This window comes from Branchiostoma belcheri, unplaced genomic scaffold, assembly GCF_001625305.1.
Source record: "Branchiostoma belcheri isolate BF01 breed outbred unplaced genomic scaffold, Haploidv18h27 scaffold29, whole genome shotgun sequence".
Classification (NCBI taxonomy): Eukaryota; Metazoa; Chordata; class Leptocardii; order Amphioxiformes; family Branchiostomatidae; genus Branchiostoma; species Branchiostoma belcheri.
In genome coordinates, this window is record NW_017803898.1 from 138,745 (window position 1) to 160,255 (window position 21,511).

At 40.0% G+C, this 21,511-nt stretch overlaps 1 protein-coding gene across 1 annotated transcript; it reads left to right on the forward strand.

The window, feature by feature from the left end:
* Positions 1-32: 32 nt before the first annotated feature.
* LOC109472887 (phospholipase ABHD3-like) lies at positions 33-21,478 on the forward strand. Its single transcript, XM_019772754.1, has 14 exons — positions 33-181; positions 658-830; positions 1,228-1,361; positions 1,821-1,927; positions 2,349-2,461; positions 2,891-3,064; positions 3,394-3,448; positions 3,893-4,058; positions 4,491-4,695; positions 7,946-8,013; positions 8,790-8,820; positions 14,812-14,982; positions 19,503-19,542; positions 19,874-21,478. The coding sequence occupies exons 1-14, from the start codon at positions 47-49 to the stop codon at positions 20,066-20,068; spliced, it is 1,767 nt and encodes a 588-aa protein (XP_019628313.1). The 5' UTR covers positions 33-46; the 3' UTR covers positions 20,069-21,478.
* The last annotated feature ends 33 nt before the right edge of the window (positions 21,479-21,511 follow it).

The window sequence follows — 21,511 nt, forward strand, 5'->3', positions numbered from 1 at the left end:
AAAAGTTGAAAGGTCAAAGAAGGTCAAAGAGCACTCCAGCTCCAAGATGGCCGAAGAATATCTGTCAGATTCTCGGCTGAGGAGTTGGTTGTCAATTCAGTGGGAAAACTGGCCGTCTTTTCCCCTGGTGGTCGGCGTGGCCCTCACGGTAGCGACGTACTATGTCAAGTGCGTCGCTAAGGTGGGTTGTCTTCAATTTTTGTTTAAACGGGGGTGCCAAACTGGTCCTTTCTACAAGCCGTTTAACTTGTTATACATGTATGTTTATAATTTGCATCACACAAGCATAAGTCACCAAGTGTTAATTATACCTAGAGAGACAAGTTGACTCCGAACTGAACCAAGCGTAAAGCAGCACCAAGAGACCACGTCTAGCGATATGTTAGACTCTAAACAAGGACAACAACAACAATTTGCAATTTTATTTTACAAGTGGCTATTAATTCTAGCCTGTTCCCCTGTAAATAGTGAATAGAATTTCTTACTGGCAGGCAGCACATTTGTATGTTTCAAATGTATTGTTGTTGTTGTTAATTAATGACAGGGAGAGCAAATCAAGGCTTTTAAACACTTATGGTCAGTTCCTCTACATGAAAGGGATGTTTTTAATACATTGAAATTAGAAACATCCCTTTTTCTTTACATTATCCATTGTAGAAGCCGTTGCTGATCACAGGCAGTGCTGATTGTGCAGACTTCCTCCAGCGGCGCTGTCCTGTGCTGGTACAGGAGTACTACCCGACTGTCTGGTGCTTCACCTCACGTGCACACACTCTCATCTGTGGCATCATTCGCGATCTGGCGGACGGCAAGCCACCATCCTACCGACAGTACGTAAATATAAAATACATAGAATACTACATGGTGTATTCCATATCGCCCGAGGTACCAGCCCGACCGTGCGTCTGATCGGCCGATGGCCAGAAGGAGATCCGATCCGCGGGAGGGCTGGGACCGAGGGTGATGCGGAATACACCATGTTGTATTATATTTACCCACATGAGAGAACAGACATTTCAATGCAAAATGTTCCAAAATTTGGTGTATCTAAACAAAAACTGTAACGGTGTCAATACCAACATCCAAGTTTCAAGTTTCCAACATTCGGTGTTCAAAGTTTCAATGTTTGAGAAACAATAAACTAAAAGATATATCTTTCAATATATCTCTGTGGCCTCACTAAAATGTCCAAATGCCTTGTTTACATATATACATGTGATATTCCAGAGATATCCTTCACACTCCTGATGGAGGGGAGATCCACCTGGACTGGCTGGAGCACCATGGCGACCATCACCATGGCAACCATCACCACGACAACAAGACCCGCCCAACTGTTCTCATCATGCCTGGACTGACAGGTAAGATTACAACATTTGTAATAGGATATTAGATTACTTTTTGATTTGGGATTAAGAAACATACCACTACACCACACATACGTACAGTGGCATCTGTGTGGTGTAGTGGTAGAGCATCGGACTGTCAAGCAAGAAGACCCAGGTTCAATCCCCAGGGTTGGACACAGACATGTCCGGACATGCACCCAGACGTTGTGCCCTTGGAAAAGGCACTTAATGCGTATTTCCCCCCCCCCCCAAACTCTAGTAGGGATCTGGGGCCCTACTAGGGTTTGAGTTGGCGTTAGGAAGGACATCCTGCCATAAAAAAATCTTGCTTTAAAAAAGACTTGCAGTTGATTCAAGCACTTCTAACCTCCAGTTTTTTGGGGAAAAGACATAAATGGATAAATTGCTTCTGCTTTTGAGTCTGCTTTAAACTAAAGAATGGTTTTCTGTTACTTTTGTATATCTGCCCAGGAAACAGTGGCTCTGCATATGTAGCCAGACTGGCGCGCGGTGCTCACAAACAGGGCTACCGTGGCGTCGTGTTCAACAACAGGGGAACCAATGGCGTGGAGCTAAAGGTAGGTCAAAGATTGGTGGATGGAACCATTTTATACCCTTACTAAGAGGCCACAACAATTTGTTATTTCGAGAAAGTTGTTCTGAGAAAAAATATAAAGTGACAGGGCAAAAAAAAGCCATCCTATGATAGCCCCAAAGCTTATAGTAGGAGCCATGCTATTAAAACTGGTTTGTAATTCAAACAATGAATTGTAAGCTTAAATCATACCACTACTAGTACATGGATAGCTGGAAAAATTTTAACAACTTGGAAGAATAGGACTTTCTTTAACTGTCAAAATATGAGCAGAATCCTGATGAAAATCCAGGTGATCATGAGTTATGCCTTGTAAAAAGTCTTGATAGAAGTTTTGTAAGTAAATGTAACTACATATATCAGTTTGATGTGGTTAAACCTTCAGTAACTCTTCTTATTTTCAGAGTGCGAGGTCGTACTGTGCAGCCAACACTGATGACCTTCACCTTGTGGTCAGCCATGTAAAGACCCTGTACCCAGACGCACCACTCATGGCCGTGGGGGTGTCCCTCGGGGGGTGAGCATCACTTTTTTATCAAAGAAGATCTTGACATGACCACAGTAGGAGGTCTGGCGTTCTCCCTTGGAAAATACATTTTGAAAGACAGTATCGGTGAAGTAATGTGAATAGGGAGTCCAAGTTGCCGGGTATACGTAAGACCCCTATACTATAAGTGCTAGCTAGGACACTGGCAATCAAAGCTGCATTATGTAATAGGACAGTACAAATAGTGGTCATTTCTTTATAACTCCAATGCAAATATGTGCAATTCAGGAAGTCAGCAATGTGAGCTAATTGCACAAATATGTTGAAAAATTGCAATCAGTTTTTCAAATATATTTCAATTTTTGGTGCAACATGTCCCATTAAGATTTTCATGCCTAAGTACATGCCATTACAATTGATGCATCAGTAAGTAACAGTTTTCCTCTCTGTACTATACAGCATTATCCTGTTTAACTACGTTGCTAAGTTGGGTAAAGACTGTGGGTTGGTGGCCGCCATGGTGGTGTCCGTGTCGTGGAACGTGTTTGAGGGCACGAGGTCGCTGGAGGAAACCGTCAACAAACTGCTGTTCAACAGGTACCTGGCCAAGGGGCTGACTACAAACCTGCGCAGGTGAATAGAGGGCTACTTTTCTTTGACCTGTTTATGATTGCATTTGTGGAGCATGGTATTTGCACACAGCACAGACTGGAGTAAAGTTAAATGACATCAAGCAAAATGTTGGACAAGAGAAGAAAAGGAAAAAGGGTTTGCATCACATGTAAAGTGATGGTCTGAAATAACGCCAACACTTTCAGTATACTCATTCAAATCAAACCTAATGTAGTTAAGTCAGGACCAATGTATGGTCGCTGGTTGTATTTGCAATAGCTATAAACTTAATTTAGTACTGAGTTTCATTAAAAGTAACACACTAACCGTAAACTAACTCTTGTCCCCAGGAATCGTGTTGTCTTCGACCAGCATGGCAGTATTGACATTGACCATGCTCTCCAGGTTAGTCAAACTTAACTTTTAACTAACAATTATACATCTGGTAAAGTCACACCAATTTGATTTACAGACTACTTTTGAAGACAAAAAGTACAGACATAATACATGAATACAAACAAATCAATTCCTTGGTACAAGGCCTATCATATGACATTTAACATAATTTGACTATCATGTTAACCTTGGGACTATGTCTGATTGCAGACACAGTCTACCAATCAAAAAGCTGCTCTGAAATATACCAGTATTAATTCTACCATGGAGAACCAATCCACTATCTAGAATACTGACCAATCATGTTGAAATTGAATATTAACCAATCAAATACATGTACCTGCTCTGAAATATACCAGTATTATTTTCACCATGGAGAATCAATTAAAGTTCTTGTTACATATCCACTATCAGAATACAGACCTTTCATAATCAAAATGAATGTTCCACCAGGCCTCCACCATAGGAGAATTTGACGAGCGTTTCACAGCGAAAGTGTTTGGTTACGAGTCCCTGCAGCACTACTACACCGACGCCAGCCCTCATCACAAAGTTCCCAACATCCAGACCCCCATACTGTGTCTGAACGCAGCCGACGACATCTTTTCTCCTTTAGATTGTAAGTCAAGTTGACATCACACATCTACAATGTATGTTACCGTAAGTTTGACTCATTTATAGAGCTGCCATCAAGCCATCAAGCACATTTATAGAGCTACCATCAAGGTATGTTTACCTTTGCAGAAGGAAAACAGATTGTTTTTGCTCTGTTTCTTCTTTCTCTTCTTCTCCAAACAAATAAGGTCAACGACCTGAACCAGATGTCTGTCACCATGGTAACTGGTGTTGGATTACATCATGTTGCAATTTTATAGCAGGAGGGATTTAGACTCCTGTCTGACCATATACTAGTATATTAATGCGTTTGAGTAAGAATTAACACAGCAGACTATATGTAAAGGTAAACATTATGCATTTGCTTTGCAATTGTTACCTTTCTAGTGTTGACAGTGTGTTTTCTGTTTGTCATATCTTGTCCTCTCTGTTTCAGCCATTCCCATAGATGAAGTTGAGAAGAACCCAAACATTGCGCTGGTTATGACATCGCACGGGGGCCACATCGGCTTCGGTGATTGGCTGTTCCCCACCCGTGAGAGTTTCATGGATAAACTGTACCAACAGTACGTGGATGCGGTCTTCAAGTACGGACAGGAGCTGGCCAATGAGGAAGAAGGAAAATGGGTAGATGCACAAGAGTAACATTCCTATTGCCTTCTGTGTGCACATTTCTTCATTAGGCCACACCAATTTAATTTGTTGGCTCTCTGCATTAAAAAAACATAATATAATAAAAACTAGAGAGATTTTGCAAAGCATAATGTCTACCTTTGCATATGGTCTGCTCCTTTAATTCTTACTCAAACACATTCATATAGTATATGGTCAGATAGGACATTTTCTTGCTATCCTTTGTTTTCGTGTTGTCATCATACTTAGAGAGAGCCAAGGAAAACATTGGTGTGGCCTAACATTCAGATCTTCATCAGGGGCATTAGCTTTAGGTGTCGAAGAAGAAGGGACAAATCAGAAAGACTTTAGGGGATGACCTGTAACAAAATAAGCTCAAGACCTGGTGAGTTAGTTGCACTTCTCGTGTATAATATGGTCTATCCCTGGTTGGAACTGAGGTGTACTTATTCCGTTCAAATGTTGTGGAAATGACAGATGTTGCAGAATGAAATTACGAAAGATGTAAAAGGAAAATATGTAAGAGAAAGAAAATATGGAATATGAAGAGAAAATATGAAGTAGGAAGAAATATGAATGAATTATTAAAATGAACACTGCAAGCTCTGCAAAAAATCATTTCTATTAGAACTATGTACACTAACAAATATACCAACAGAGAATTAACTGAATGAGTGAGTGAACAAATGAGTGAAAGTTTATATGCAAAATTTGTTCCACTTCCTTGCTCTTCACATGTTTTCATTTATTTTTGTATGTTAGTAGCTATGCTAGTTCTGTTGAAACAAAACTGTACAAGAAACAGTAAAGTATGGAGCTTTGACTTGAACGTTGCTATATATGGAATTGTTGCAGCACTGCAAAATATATGTCATCACAAGTGTGTTTTCCAACTTTGTCATGGCAATGCAATATCACAGTGTATAAGGTGCAATGTCTTACTTAACACTTCTTACATTGCACATATTTATTTTTCATATTTCAGTACTTTTCATGTTGCATTTACCTATTTTACATATTACATTATTCGTTCATTTATTTATTTGATATTACTAAAATTGCAACTGCTGCTACTAAAACAGTGCATACGACAAATTGTTTGATAGTTACTAATGATTTTTCACTGTGTAAGTATGATGATAACAAAGGGAGCTGTCATTATGGGTTCACCACACCACGAAGTGGTGTGGTGAAACCATATTGCTTTTTCTGATGTTTCTTCTCCTTCTCCTCCTCCTTCTCCTCCTCCTGCCATATCTTTAAATGGATTCAGCTTCTTCATTTTAGGGCCTAAGGTCCTGAAATTTGGTATGGAGGTACAGTGGGCAAATACCCCTAGGCGTTTTTTAAATTATTGTGATACAGGCTTTTAGAATGGTTTTATTTGAGTTTTTTGGCTGTGTAATAGCTAATGTATTACTGTGTAAGTGTGCAGTGTTTACCACATTTGGACATGAGTCATCACAATGGCATGCAAGGCATCAACCAATAGGCATGCAGCTTTCCTCTATTCTCCTTGCTGATTGGCTGTTGGGATTTAACTGGCTTAACTTCATTTACACCTGCACAGAGCCATGCCATACTGACAGTATGTCTGTATTCAAGTGTTTTGGTAGGTATTTTAAGCTTTCCTGCTCCAGCATTGGAATGCGGGCTATGAACGCTTCTTTTTATCTTGAAAATCAACAGTTTGCATTATGCAATCCTAACCAATAATGTAGGGAATAGCTATCCAACTGTTGTAGTCTTAGTTGTATGTTACTTCATACTATAGTTATATCAATGTAAAGCATTGTTTTCCCTTGTGTTTCTCATTCTTTCCCTGCCATGTGGTAAAATGTGGTGAACCCATCGCTATATTTGCTCCAAAGCAAATATTGGCCTTTCTAGTTTGTATTGCATTTTGTATTTTCTTTTGTGTATTTATTTATTTATTTTGAGCGTTTGTTTTATTTAATTCGGCTAGATAAATACTAGAGACTGGAAACAATTATAGTTGTACCAACATGGTATGAAAGGCCATTGCAATCTAATAATGTAACAATGCACAAGTACATCCAGTATAGTACTACAATGTATTATGGACACTTTTCAATTTTGGAATAAAGAGTTAAACCATGGTTTGACTCAATTCCTGCTCTTTGTGCTGAGATTTTTTAATATCCTATCTAGTCAGTATCAAGGCTAAACTCTTCCATAGAGTTGTAAAGCCACCCTGTTCTTGCTAAAATACAACACTACTGTCTAGAAGCCCTTCAATTTTCAAATAATGAAACAGAGAGCCACAGTAACATGTCATGATTAGACTATTTTATTGGCCACTGATCATCTGTCAGTAAGACTCCACATTGCTCTGTCTGCCATGGCTGATTTGAGGTCTTCTAGGTCAAAAACAGACTTTAGGGGAACTCTTAGGGTAGGTACATTGTAGGTTTTCTGGAGTAGATATTACTAATAAGACTGGGGTTTTAAGATCACGCGTACGGCGGGACTAGAAGTTAGCGTCCCAGATCCCGGCGTAACCCAGTACCCGGGTGAAACAATACCCAGGTGTCGGTATTGTTCCTGATGGAGGCTGATGTTTTATTTGGACATGTAGGGGAGGATCGGTGTCAGGACGGAGAATAGGGGACCGATCATTTTATCTAGAGCACGGAGGTCAAATACCTTCACACCACCTGTATGCATGCAATACAGTTTACGGTCGCCTTATGAATGCATTTTTATAAAGGTTTTTGTCATCAAAATGTTACGAGTCTTAAATTGTATTTAAAGATCATTGTATAGCCTAATATATGTGCAAAAACTGTAAAAATCCGACATATTTCATGTGACATTGAGTGTGTGATATGCCAGTCGCCGTATTATTCTAAATAAAACTAAACTAAACCGTAACAAAGATCTGAGTGTTAGGTTGTTGTTATTTCTTAGGTTCTAACTTTAATAGCTTTCCTTTTTTTCAATTCGTGTTTGTTTAAAGTTACCCTTTATGACAATAATTCACAAGAAAAGAGCTATGAATTATATTAAAAGAGCTTTTTATAAAGAGAACAATTCTCTCTATGGCGTGTTGGTTTCTTTAAGCTCCTTGGTTTCTTTGACTTCGTCCCATACCTGCACATTTACCCACCCCCAAAGAACACACACAATGCTTGCAGTACGTGTCGGTTTCTAAAACCGTTTCGCAATGGTGCTTAGCGAACAAAGATTGACAGTTTCCACTCAAAGGCTAAGTTCTGAATGACGAAATCCCAAAAGTCAACGGAACTCTCCAACACAAAAAGCTTCCAGCGACACCGGGCTCTTCAAACTGTGCTTGGAGTTTGGTCAGAGATGGTTCCCTAGCAACGGAAAGAAAGCCGCCGCCTTTTAGTCTGGGGATAAAACTTTATACACCTTTCCGAAGGGTTGGAACGAAACCTTGGTACTACATTCTATAGTATAATAGTAATTTTTTATCGTATCCAGAACCGTGTCTATCTAGTTCTATGCCTGAATGGGTTATAGTTAGGCTCAGACACCAAATGGATTGTCTCCTAATATCCAAGAACTTATATTGGCCCGAGGCACGGTTCTGGATACGCGTGGACTATCCAGAATCGTGCCTTAGCGTTGTTCTGGATACGGATCTGGATACAAGAATTCTTTCTCTTATTTACTGCTGTATATGAGAAACTTTATATTTTCATATAACCAGCGACCAGGTATTTCTATTCTAAGCATCGGTTTTCTATGTGGCCTCCAAACCCATATGCGCATTCAATACACTGCAATGCCTTAAAGTTGCACTTAACTTTTATTCTCCCTTACATACGGTTTATAATGCGTACACACTTTTGTGATGATACATGTATTAAATCATCAAAATGAAGATTGTAAAGACCACGAAAACGGCCTCGTTGACATCTGATGAGACTGCTAGCCACCCCACCCCTGATTAACAACGGTCGCTCCCCCGTTAAGAGGTGACCTGAACTTCTAGTCAGATCCTTTCAGTGTAAAGCGACAGTCTGCGTCACCTCTGTAATAGTGCGGTCCGCTGCACAGCTCTCTCTCTCTGTCTGAATGTTCCAGATGTTCACAGAGACAACGTCATTCTGAGACACCATCATGTTTTCGTACTACAACAAGAGGTAAGAACGACTGTCTTTTTAACTTTGAGGGACTATTTTATTATCTTAAGGTCTGTGTGAGAAATTAGGGTAACAAAGAAGACAAGTTGCAAACGACTCACAACTACCACAATCTACACAAATTGCTTTCTTTCTGTCGGTATGTATTGATACCCGAAGAAAACGTCTTTGTCAATTTCATATAGAACATGTTTTTGATATGATGATTGAGAAGCAATGCCCTGCACTATTTTGGAGTCAAAAGAACTAAGAAGGCAAGCCATTGGAGTTGCCAAAACGCGTTCAAATCATGTGAATGAATCACAAGGTTTAGTCGATGGTTCAACGTTTTGTAATTTGTGTCTCAAGTATACATTTTCTACTACTTATCTAATGATATATTGACCTTCTAACAAGTGTGAAATACATGATCGGTGTACATTTTCACCTGAAAGGTTAAAACAACTTTGCTAAATATCATGGTATTCGGAACTGACAGTTTTGCCGCACGTTCAAAACTCCTCGCTACCGTTTCAATCATTTCAGTGTGTGGTTTACGTAAACATTACTTCAAGTTATGGATAAGAAAAAGCAACAGTCGTGATTCGAATGAAACTTGATACAAAAACTACCACCTTGAAGTCGGATAGTCATTTCTTGACAGACTGAAAACGTTGACGTCCGGTTGCTTTGGGATTTGAACCCAGGACCTTTAGCGCTTACCTCTCATAGCAACGGCAAATACATGTACGTGATTACACATCCTAAATGATTGCGCTTGTTGTTACTGTTTAGTGATTACTACAATGTTCCAGTCAAGGTCATTGGTTGGTGCCTTTGTGTTGTATTTCAGGTGACAGCTATAGGGTGCAGTATTTGTATCATATGTCATGTTTGTTTTCTTAACTTCAACAATGCGAAAGCTTCACGTTAGTCAAAGCTGCAACCAACTGTGGACTTGCTAGCCCCCATGAGCATGACAGAAACTGGGGGTTTTAGGGGTCTTCAGGGTTCAGGGAGCTTTTACGTGCTATTTTCTGATTGCATATAGACAACATTGCTGGCCTGGGCTTATCAGAAAACAGACGAAGACCACCAAACCCCCAGTTCTATAGGCGTGCTACGGAGGCTAGGACTTGCGTGGTTTTGCCCGAGCTAAGTTGGGACGAATGTGTACCTGGAAAGAAAAGCTGTTGAATCCGTGGTGTCGCGTGTACGTATCACAGAGCGAACAAGTCAACTGTACAAATGCAAAGTTGCGTCCAAGAGCGATATTCCTTCAAATATTCCAATCAGGAATGTTTTGCTTTTATCTTAATCTTTCTCTGATGCAGTAGAGTTACCAGGGGATATCTAATTTCCTCGGAAAAAAGCTCATGCCGACACCGGTGATCAAAATGCACCAACAACGACTAGCAGGAAACAATGTCTTGGTCGCATAATCAAGAAGAACAAATTGAATACGCTGTGAATTTATGGCAAACTGTCGTGGCATTTTGTAGCCTCGGCTCCAGGTTTGTCAGGCTTTTCTTACCTCCATGCGTTTCTTCATAATGTCCATATTGAATAGCATCCAGCAAAGCAGACGGCCCAGGCTAGCCGTTTTAGGCGCTGCTAGGATACCAATACAATAACCGTTCCTCTGCATGTATTTTGTCCTTTCAAATAATACTCAGTTAACTATAGCGTCGGGAAAACAATAACTATGTCAAAACTATGTATAGAAATGCATTTTTTAAATATTTTTGCTGCTGGCGATTAAATTCAATTATTGAGCATCCAGCAAACCAGACGGCCCAAGCTAGCCATTTTGGGTGCTGCTAGGATACCAGTACAAAGACGGTTCCTCTGCATGCATTTTGTCCTTTCAAATAATACTCAGTTTAACTTCGGGGGAAACAATAACTAAGTCAAAACTATGTATAGAAACGCATATTTGAAAATATTTCCCTGCTGAGGATTAAACTCAATTATTAAGCATCCAGAAAACCAGACGGCCCAGGCTAGCCATTTTGTGTGCTGCTAGGATACCAGTACAATAACGTTCTTCTGCATGCATTTTGTATTTTCTAAGTTGACTACGACTTCGGGGGAAACAATAACTATTGTCTATGTATAAAAACTCATTTTAAAAAATAATTTCGCTGCTGAGCTGAGGATTAAACTCAATTATTCAAGTCCAGACGCTGCCCGTTCTTACAAGAACGTTTACCCGCAACTCACAAAAGAACTCCTGGTTTCTATGGTTGGGAGAGACCTTTGGTTGAACTCTGCGCCCTAGATGGGACTGTTGGTGTTTGTCTAGGAGAACATTAATCTGCAAGGCGACGGGGAGGACAAAAACCTTGGCTCCCAAGAACACAATAGCGGCGAAACCAATCATGTCAGGAGCTAGCAACACAAGGAACGTATTACAAAACCTCCTCACGTTCAACTGTTATGATAGGAATGTCACCTACCTTGTCTTTCTGACTGCAACGCTAGGAAAACATTGCAGAGGTCGTATTATACTAGTGGGATGTACAATATAGTAGGCTTTGACAATGTAGTGCACATACTAGTCACCTATTCACTAGTCATATACTAGTAGATAGAAAGGAAAGAAAACTTGTTGACTCATATGCAAATCGTACATTTTGTATTTTCATATTTCGGAGACAGATTTTCAATTTTAGCTGCAAAGTCTCGCTCTTTTTTCTTCAGAAAAGATTTTCTTTAGCATCCAAAATAGAAATAACCCCCTCCCCCGACCAAAATCCTGGCTAGGGGCATGTTAGCAGCTAGATACAAAGTTTGTTACGCCCATGCCTGGTCGCTGTGTGTGGTTAAAAGATTTAACCAGTGGAGCCGATAGTGATCTGACGTGGCGGATATCGGATGGACTGACACAATAGCTGACCAGATAGGCGTGGCACGGTCCTGTTAGAGTGGACAAGTGTAGGATTAAAAGGCGTCCGTAACTCGAGTGGCCTAGATGACAACGTACTTACATAACAGGTGTATGAAACACAAGGAGGCCAGGACGTTGGAGGAGGGGCGGTGTAGTGGAATGAGGAAATAAAAAGAATCAGAAAAGAAAGTTGGCAATAAAGAAAAAAAACAGAAAAAAAAAACATTGAAGCACACATAGAAACTAGATGCACAAGAGCTAGTCATTCAATCATAATTCAGAAGCACTCCTTTTGCAAGTAGCCTAGCATCCAGGCTTTTAGAGCATTGAGACGCTTCCTAACGGTCATTTTAGGTCAACAACCGATTGGAAAGCGATCAGCCTTGGTCCTAGGCTAAGGAATGGTTCTTCTCAAGTTATCAACTTCTCTTCAAAGTTTGAATCTTGTTTAACAATTATACAAGGGCGATGTTGAAAAATAGACGTCGACACTCATAACCAGTACTAGCCTGGGTACCATCCTACTTGTATGCCAGGGCTCCCACACTCGCTTCCCTAAGAAGTAGGAAGCGAGTGTGGGAGCCCCGGCATATGGTACCCAGGCTAAACCAGTACAGCATGGATTGTTTAATTCTCTGACTCAAGAAAAGTTTAAAATATTTACGGTTTGACTTCTTGAAATGTACTTCTTACTCACAACACGGCCTCTCTCAAAACGTCTTCAGATCTATGTTTTCCTTAGCCCAACCACTCGAATACCACTCCTATATGTGTGTATACAAACACCCGGAGTTGGAACCAACCGACCATATGCAGGTTAAGGGTGCCGGAGTATACAGTGCACTTTTACGGAATACTATGCAATTTTACGGAAGGCAGTGCAATTTTACGGAAGGCAGTGCAATTTTACGGAAGGCAGTGCAATTTTACGGAATGCAGTACAATCGTAATAGTATACAGTGCAATTTTACTAGTATACAGTGCAATTTTACTAATTTTACTAATACGATTGCACTATATTCCGTAACATTGCACTGTATACTAGTCAAATTGCACTGTATTCCGTAAAATTGCACGGTGTACTAGTAAAATTACACTGCATTCCGTAAAATTGCACTGCATTCCGTACAATTGCACTGTATTCCGTAAAACTGCACTGTATACTCTAGCACCCCTAATATGTAACTGTATGCCCTTTACCCTACTTATTACCCGCTTAACGGTAGCTAAACATTACCTACACCATAATACGTGTTATCAAATAACATAACAACTTCTGCAAACACGGATTAAAGTACACATGTTCTACGTAGTGTGAGCAAAGTGCAAAGTAGGCGTGGTTTCAACCATATAGTTTCCTCAATCTACAACAAGGGCATTTTGAAGGTTTTACGTTATATAGTTTGAAATCCTCAGAGCTAGAGTAGAGGACCAGAAGTGTTGCTGTTAGTACAAGCAAAGTTTCCATATTGAAAACGGTCGTCGTTTGGAATAAATGTGTTGTTTTTCTGACTTTTTCTCACTTCAAGAAGTTATAGATCAAGATTCGATGTTTCTAAGATTTCTTCTGACATGTTACTTGGGAGTTTCGTCACCCATTCAGGGACCAAACAGGTGTAAATAAAGATCACCATTCAGAATTGAAAGCATCAAAACGTGGCAGCCATCCTAGTCTGGTTTACTAAAAAGAATGAAAACTTCGATAAATCTCGTAGCATCAACAATTTAACGTTCAACAGTCAAAATTGACAAGCAGATAGACTAAGAAAAAACTCTCACGTTCGTGAAAGTTATTGGAAATCGCCCACTTGCTTTTTAGTGCCATTGGTTTAGACCTGTGCACTTGTTTCTTACGTTTCGTGAACGAACAAAATGGAGTCCGTGGTAGGGTTTTACGGCACCGCGGTAGTACTGGATAAGCCTCAAGACACGGTATGCCCAATAACTCCCGTGAGACCCCCGAATCCTACAGGTGTGTTGACCTGGAACGACCTCCCGATGAATATTCATGATTCACCTGCCGACGTCACCTCTGGCTTAGCGACCGGTAAACAAAACAACTCATTATAATATCCCAACCGTCAGTCAGCTGACACCCGATCTTACCCCGTGGTATTTTGACTGAGCCTACTCCATAGGGCGGCCACGAGAGAGCAGAGATGCGTTTAAATTGATTATATTCCGGGGAATTACGGGCGATTTCTGCCAACGAGTGTCAGTTAACCTGTCAAATCGGGGACTCTGCTTCGTTTTTGACGTTTTTTGCCGACAAAAACCGACAATATTGCTCCGGAACGCCTTTCGCCGATCTTCTTCGTGACGATTGAATGAACCGGCGATTCGAACGGTATTGTAGCGTCATTTTCCGAACCCTGTTCTAAATTACGATAGAACGGTTCCTTGGAATATTCGAACACTACGACTCTACCTGACGACGGGATTTTATCATACGACATTATTGTGTGTATGTCGTAAATCGGTCGGGATTTCTATAATTAGAGGCCCGACAGGTAAAGTTACTGGACAAGCAGGGACTAAATTGCAAGAACAACTTGCCGACTTGTTTGTCTAAAAGTTGCCTGTCTTGTTCGATTACAAGACAAGCAATCGCGGACGAGGAAGGAGACACAAGGTCAAGGAGGCAACAGGAGTTTGAAGATCTTCATAATCTTGAAGACTTGCAGTAAGGACTTCACCCCCACTTATAAAGCTGATTCTTCCGCCCCTCGGACAAGTTTGGACTTCAACCTTTGCTACCAATTCGTGATAACCTTCGGCAGAAGAATCTAACACAACAGGCGGTTGAGAAGTCGTCGGAATCTTGTACGAATCTTCCCGAAGGCGACGTACTGAGGAGGGATCTACCGCGAGTCATTCCGATAATTACCGATTCTGCCAGGCGAGTGATCGACACACGAGCACGGCAAACAACCACAGGGCACATTCCTCCCAGCTTAGCAGCGACGCAAACAACTCGCAAACTGTGCCAAACAGTAGCGCCAAAGTTCGGCCACTAAAAGTGTTGTGTAACTGTGTGAAGCTTGAAACTTTGAGAAAATGTCTGTTGAGTTTTCTAACCGTACCACTTCGGCGGGGTACCGCCTCCCTCTCCGCGGACCCAGCGCCTTCCACGAGCGGTGTGTCCCGAAGCAGGACCAGGGCACCTCCCCGCCTCCAGCCGCGGGCGGAGGCGGCAAGCGCACCGAGGCAGATTACCGGCACTGCAACGAGGTGGCCGAGGACAAGATATGGAGAGAAAGCGTCAAGAACGAGTGGAAAGGAGTTCAGCAATGGTGAGTATCAGTTCTTCGTACCTTAAAGAGGAGAGAAAAAAATAATAGTTTTTTTACCGTTTCCTAAGAGAGTAAACACCTGTAAACATCATGGAAATTTTAGACAACAATCAAACTAGTCAGATTTCTGTTCTCTTTCTTTCCTCATTATGTAAAACCCATTTTACTGATAGAACAATCTACTCACCATTCCTTTCTATATCTAAACTTGCTATAAACCAACCCACCCACCCTTCGCTTCAAAACATATACATTTTACATTTCTGCCAGATTGACTTCACATAACTGCCTTCTTTTACCAAAAAAATTCCTTCACACTGACAAAAGTTCAAAAGCGTAAAAATTTTCTCTGAAAGCCTGTAAAATATTATTCCCAAACTGTACAGCCAAATCTATGTTTATATTTAACCCTTAGTGATGCCGTCACCACATCATATCCCACCCACTGCGTAATTATAGTCTTAGTTACATGCCCCCAAGGTGAACAGGATTTGTCGATATCCGTGTGTAGGCCCAGCCCACCACTTGTTGTACAGCCAAATTCGCCCAGGGCACACAGATTACCTACAAGTAGTAACAAAACAGGCTTAAGCCCATGTTATATAGTGTTACACCATTGGAGTGGAAATACTTCTTTCCAATTGTCATTTAACCCCAAAATTAAGACTACCACAACACAGTTTCTAAAATTTCGTTGTTGTGTTGAGAAAGTTGACCTTCGAATTCGTCTGTGCATTAGGCCATGTTGATTTGATTATATGGATGACATCCTCTGGGAACCCCAAAATTGATGCGAGCGTGCGAATAAAAAAAAAGTTTGGCTAAAAAAAAAGTTGTTTTCATTATGAAATCTACGTGGTTTTGAAGGTTGAACGGAGTATGGTTTGGCGAATAATCTAGTCTTCAAATTCATTTCTTTACATTTTCGTCTTTTTTGGTTTGATTTTGGCATTCTAAGACAGTGGTATCATTTTTTGCAACTTACGGTGTGTCTTTGCTCATTTTGCAACTGTTTTGTTCGATTTACAGTATGGTTGAAAACTTTTTTTTTTTTGGAAACGGCCGAAAATTCATGCGCGCGCGGATGTCATCCATATAATCAAATCAACATGGCCTTAGACTGGTTGTTTGTAAGATTTGGGAATTTGGCTTTGGCGTCCATTGCTATGTGCTATGTGTGGATGTTGTTAGTAGTATAGTGTGACAAACAACGATTCTTCAAAAGTAATCACAAAGATTAAACAGATTTGTCTAGTATCAAAATTACAAGGGGACAATTAAATTAAAGGAGAATTTCTCGTACAATGAAACCATACACGACCAAAAGACTACACAGAAAAAGAAGTATACTGCCACAATGCAAAATATAGCATAATAGAGCTATGGGAACAAAACTATATCTTAGTGACAAAATTCTGTTACTAAGCTATTCGAGAACGCGTGGCATCACCATGGAGTGAGTTCCAGTCGACATGTTTGCCCTTCTAGCGATTAACGTTTGTATAATTCATCAACATCCCAACAACACAAAGCTGAATATAATATTGACTTTGTCAGGTTTGATAAATTGTCCCATATTCATAGCCAGTCTGCTTGTGAAATGCCATTTGTATTCAAGTCAACCGGTGCAAAATATGTTTGAAATACCAAGTCCGTATCATGGTAGCTATGAGTACTGCAATGTATAATTGAAGTCTTTCTTTGGACGAAAAAAATGCTGAGTCAATGTGATAAAAATAGTCTTCTCAGAGAACTGACTTGAACAAACATACGGTCTTGGCTTGCATAAATGAAAAACTGTGGCTGACACTTGAGCTAAGACTTACTTGAGTTTGCTAGCTCATAAATTACATACTTGAAATACTTATCCTTTTCATTCCTTGCCAGACATAAAGTCGCCAAATTAAACATTGCCATTCACTAAAATAATTTCTCTCGTAGGGTCCTCGTATTTCACTCGTTTAAGATGAAAACGTGGCCTAAAACTAAAATATTTAGCCCGTAGGGTCCTCGTATATTACTCGTTTTAGATGCAAATGTGGCCTAAAAGTTTGACAATATTTAGCCTATAGGCTCCTCGTATATTACATGTTTGTAGACAAAAACGTGACCCAAACTTTGGCAAGATTTGGCCCTCAGTAGTTTGCTCACCTGGCCTTGTGGCAGTGTTACGGCCCATCCGACCGGAGCGTTAGAACACACACACTCTGACATGTGTGTTTGATGTAGAGAGTGTATATCTTTCTTGTGTCAACTTTCGGGACAGCTAATTTGCTGTTCGCCTATACTTACATCTGACAAACAAGTCAAGTAAGACTAGGGATCAACCTTTAGCGGAACTGTGACATCTTTGATAATCAAACGTCTGTGGCCTGGTTTAAGCCACAATGTCCACTGAAAACCTTTCACCAAATCGTCTTTTATTAATACAAGGCTGAAGAAATATCCTACACACTTACGAAAACCCATTTCCACAATATGACGGTCTACAAAATGACGAACCTTATGTAGAATACCTCACAAGAATGTTTGAATTCCCTATAATTTTTTCTTCTTTTTATTGGCGATTTTGGCTCTTTTGGGCTTAAGAATGGACATTATGTAGACCCTACAACATATAACGTTACAGCATTTACTGTGTGATTTAGCTATGGGCTACGTAACTTAAAATGTACCTCAAAATGTATCCCAACATAATTATTATACCTATACGGTGTGCTACGCTACAAGTCAAGTGCAGCGACTAGAGTAGACATGGTCTTTGACTAGTCCTACCCCCCAGGGTACAAGTATAGGAAGGGTCACCGACGATGACTTAGCAAGAATAAACCCGACTTTTGTGCAGACCAAAGTGGGATTGAAGAAAAGTGATTGTGTTACGAACACAACAAAGAGCCGTATCAAAACACAGAATTAAGAACCCGCAGCGCAAATAAAAAGAAGGGCCCTTGTGTAACACTCATTAAGCAAACATTATACAAAGTTGAACCTACGCTGGACTAACTTGTTAAGCATAATTTATTAGCAACACTCACACACAAATAAAAGTTCACATGTTACTAACGGCCACTCAGAAAGAAAGAACTTAATAAAAACTTGAGACACCATGGACAAAAACTACATGTAAGTTCATCCCTGACCCAAAACGCCATATGCTCCAAATGCAACATTTCCACATGGCCAGTTGTAGTTGACATACGATATACTTACTTGGTTATCAATAGGATTAAACACTATTAAAATATGAAATTGTTGCGAATAACACACCATAAGAACGCTTTGAAAGGTTGACAGGCGCTGACACGAATGATTCGGCTCAGAATAGGGTGCTACATGTTTATCCAACAGTGTAAAGTTGGTGTGTGTGACTCTGAGGAAGAATCGGCTGCCCAGGTGGCCATGTTTAAACCAAAGAGATTCAAACAGTGGACGTGTTTAAACGGAACACAGATAGAGCATGGTTACAGCTCCAACGGTCGTTAGAATTAACTCCAAACAATATAGTCTCTCTGGTGACTTGATTATCGACCATAAAGCTCAACCTTGGAGTGGTAAAATTGAAAAGCGTTGCCAGTTAGAAGATAACATGCCTTGTTACGGGTCACTTTGCGTAGCTGGGCATTATCAAACGAGTAGCCCTAAAAGTATAAGCTAAGTTAAACTTTTGTTCAATGCATACGTACATGTATTGAATTTCATGGACATAATGAGATCATTGTATTCAAAATCCCGATCCTACAATGATCAAATAATCCCGATTCCATGATCCACAATCCCGATCGTAACTCTGAATCATGATTAAAACCTATGCAATGGCTTTAACACTTGCAACACAGAATCCCGATTTAATGGTAAAAATTTTATGGATGTCAATTCACAAAAGGGTACTCTAATAACACATTAGCATTGTGTGCGCTTCACTTAATACCCGACAAAAACACATTACAATTGACATCACTGTATGAAAAGAGCTTCATAAAATCATCAATCAAATCTATCAAAGAACTACAGTGCAAACAATGTCTCTAATATGTAAGCATTAAGGCTTATAAAAGCTTGAGTACAAATCTGGCATCTGTATAGGTGAAGGGTAAAAACACATGTCTGGTTTCTCCGTTGTGGCAACAATACACTGTCGTCTCCGCTATTGTTGTGAATAGTAACCAGTCGGCAGCTGCATTTGTCAATCAACAATGGACTAGGACGTGTGGAGTTAGACTTCTCACGCGATGTGTTGTCAATGCACTTGTCGTTTCTAATGCTAGGTATTGCAAACATGGCTTCCAACATATTATAAAATTATTCAAGTATATTGAATATTATTCTAGAAATTAGGTAAAGCGTTGAGGCCAAAATCCTTCCACGCAAACTTAGTACGCGGAGCACCTGCATATATAGTAATATTCCATAAATTCAAAATCTTTTTTATGCTTTTTTCTCTTATACGTGAAATATAGAGATCCAGCGATTCAGAAATATAATGTTCTCTAAATGTTCTCCTATCTTGTGTCTTTCTGCAGGGAAGATAACTGGGGCTTCCTGAAGGAGTACGATCAGAAGGTGAGTTTATCTTGGCCTTAATTAATATGGCTACTTTCTAGGAATAGGTGTTCATGGATTTAACCTCACCACTCAGTGTGAGATTATTTTACAACACTCCATTAAGGTTATGGCGTCATGGCAAAATATGAAATGGAGATTTCTGATTGGTCGACGTCCTCTGGCTATATATGACGATATATTGATCATCCTGATGATGAAGGCGACAGTGGTCGCTGAAAATTTGTTCTTTGTTTAACTTGGAATAAAGTTCAACATTTCACTATAATTACTACCAACACAAATGAACTTTCATGATAATGACGATTTTTGTTTGTTCTTGCGTGTATAGGGTCGGCCCAAGCCTCAGAAAGAGCTGCCGGACAGAGTTCCCGTGTACTCGGACAACATGCCCAACACCACTAACGGCGTGATCGGCAGCCGCATGCGCACGGACATCGGCCGGCACATGTTCCAGCTCGAGCGCGCGCTCATGACGGGGCACAAGAAGAAGAAACTCGGCACGGAGCTCATGTGCTACGACTGACGACGTCACGGATGACGTAATGTGTGTGACGTCACAAATAATGCGGACATGTAGATGACGTCACAAATATTTATGACGTCACAAATAATGTGGACATGTACCTGACGTCACAAATATTGATGACACTTTTATGACGTCACAAATAATGAAGACAAGTTTGTGACGTCACAAATAATGCGGACATGTTCATGACGACACAAATAATGCGGACACCTTCATGACGTCACAAATATATGACGTCACAAATAGAGGCATTCATAAGAAATGTCATTACCGATGGACCATACGTCATCGCGCCAAGTGTATATATCCAATGTTGTTCCGTGTAGGAATAATGTCATAGTTGTCAACTTGACGTCATAGCTGTCAATCAACCAGACGTCATAGCTGTCATCAACATGACGTCATCAGTTGAGACTGTCACTCAAGATATGAGGCTTTAAAAAAAGTGTATATCTATAGGAGAAAATATCAACTCAAAAAAGAACAAACAGGACGTTACTATACTCAGTTACAAATATGCCATTAGAACTCCAATATTCGCGAATTTCGCAGATTTTTACTGTCATTGAGTTCCAGAAATTTGGTTGACAATATTGAAAAGTCAGTAAAGCTAACTAACTTTTGACAGTTGTTCACAGAAGTAGGCAGCGACAGTTGTATGTATATAAACCCGTGCAATACCTCCTCAAAGAAGGCAATACCTAGTAATACATGTGCTACTCTGCCAAAATCTCTTGACAGTTTTGTGGTCCATTTTGTATATGAATCTCTGTATCTTTGTTTGATTGTGATTAAAACAAACAAGTTGTTCATTGAAGAGATAATTTGAAATTTTCTTCTTTTGGTGACATTCAAATTCAATAACCCTCCCATCCATGCACCAAGCTCTAGTGTTAAACAGTAGAAGCCTGCTTTAATAGAGGGGGTTAAAACTCAAAATCTCTGACACCAAACCAATGGGGCCAAAACAGAATCAGCAAGTTCAGAGAAAATCGTACTTTCAAACTGCCAAAACTGCAAAATATCTTTAATATCATTTCAGGAAATAGTATAACACTGGTTAATTACAGCATATATAATACTATTAGATATTTTTGTATTGTGTTGAGATGTTGGTTTACTTCTACTGGGTTGTCCTTTTTTCTCTGAAATTTTTGGCACATTGACTGATGTTGAGTATCCTCAGACATCTGTTTTCTAATGTTATAAAGAGTAATTTTTTAATGGATATTTTATATAAATGTACTTCTAAAAGATGATACTAATAGAACAAAGTTGTTGTATTTGTGAAGAAAAGTGTATCATTAATATGTGTTTCCAGTTAGAGTGGTGCTAAATCGGAAATAAGGTCCAGAAAAGTCTTTGACAGATTGATTATTGTACAGTTTTAATAAACAATGTATTTCTCATATGCAATGTTTCCTTTTTTTTTGAGTACCT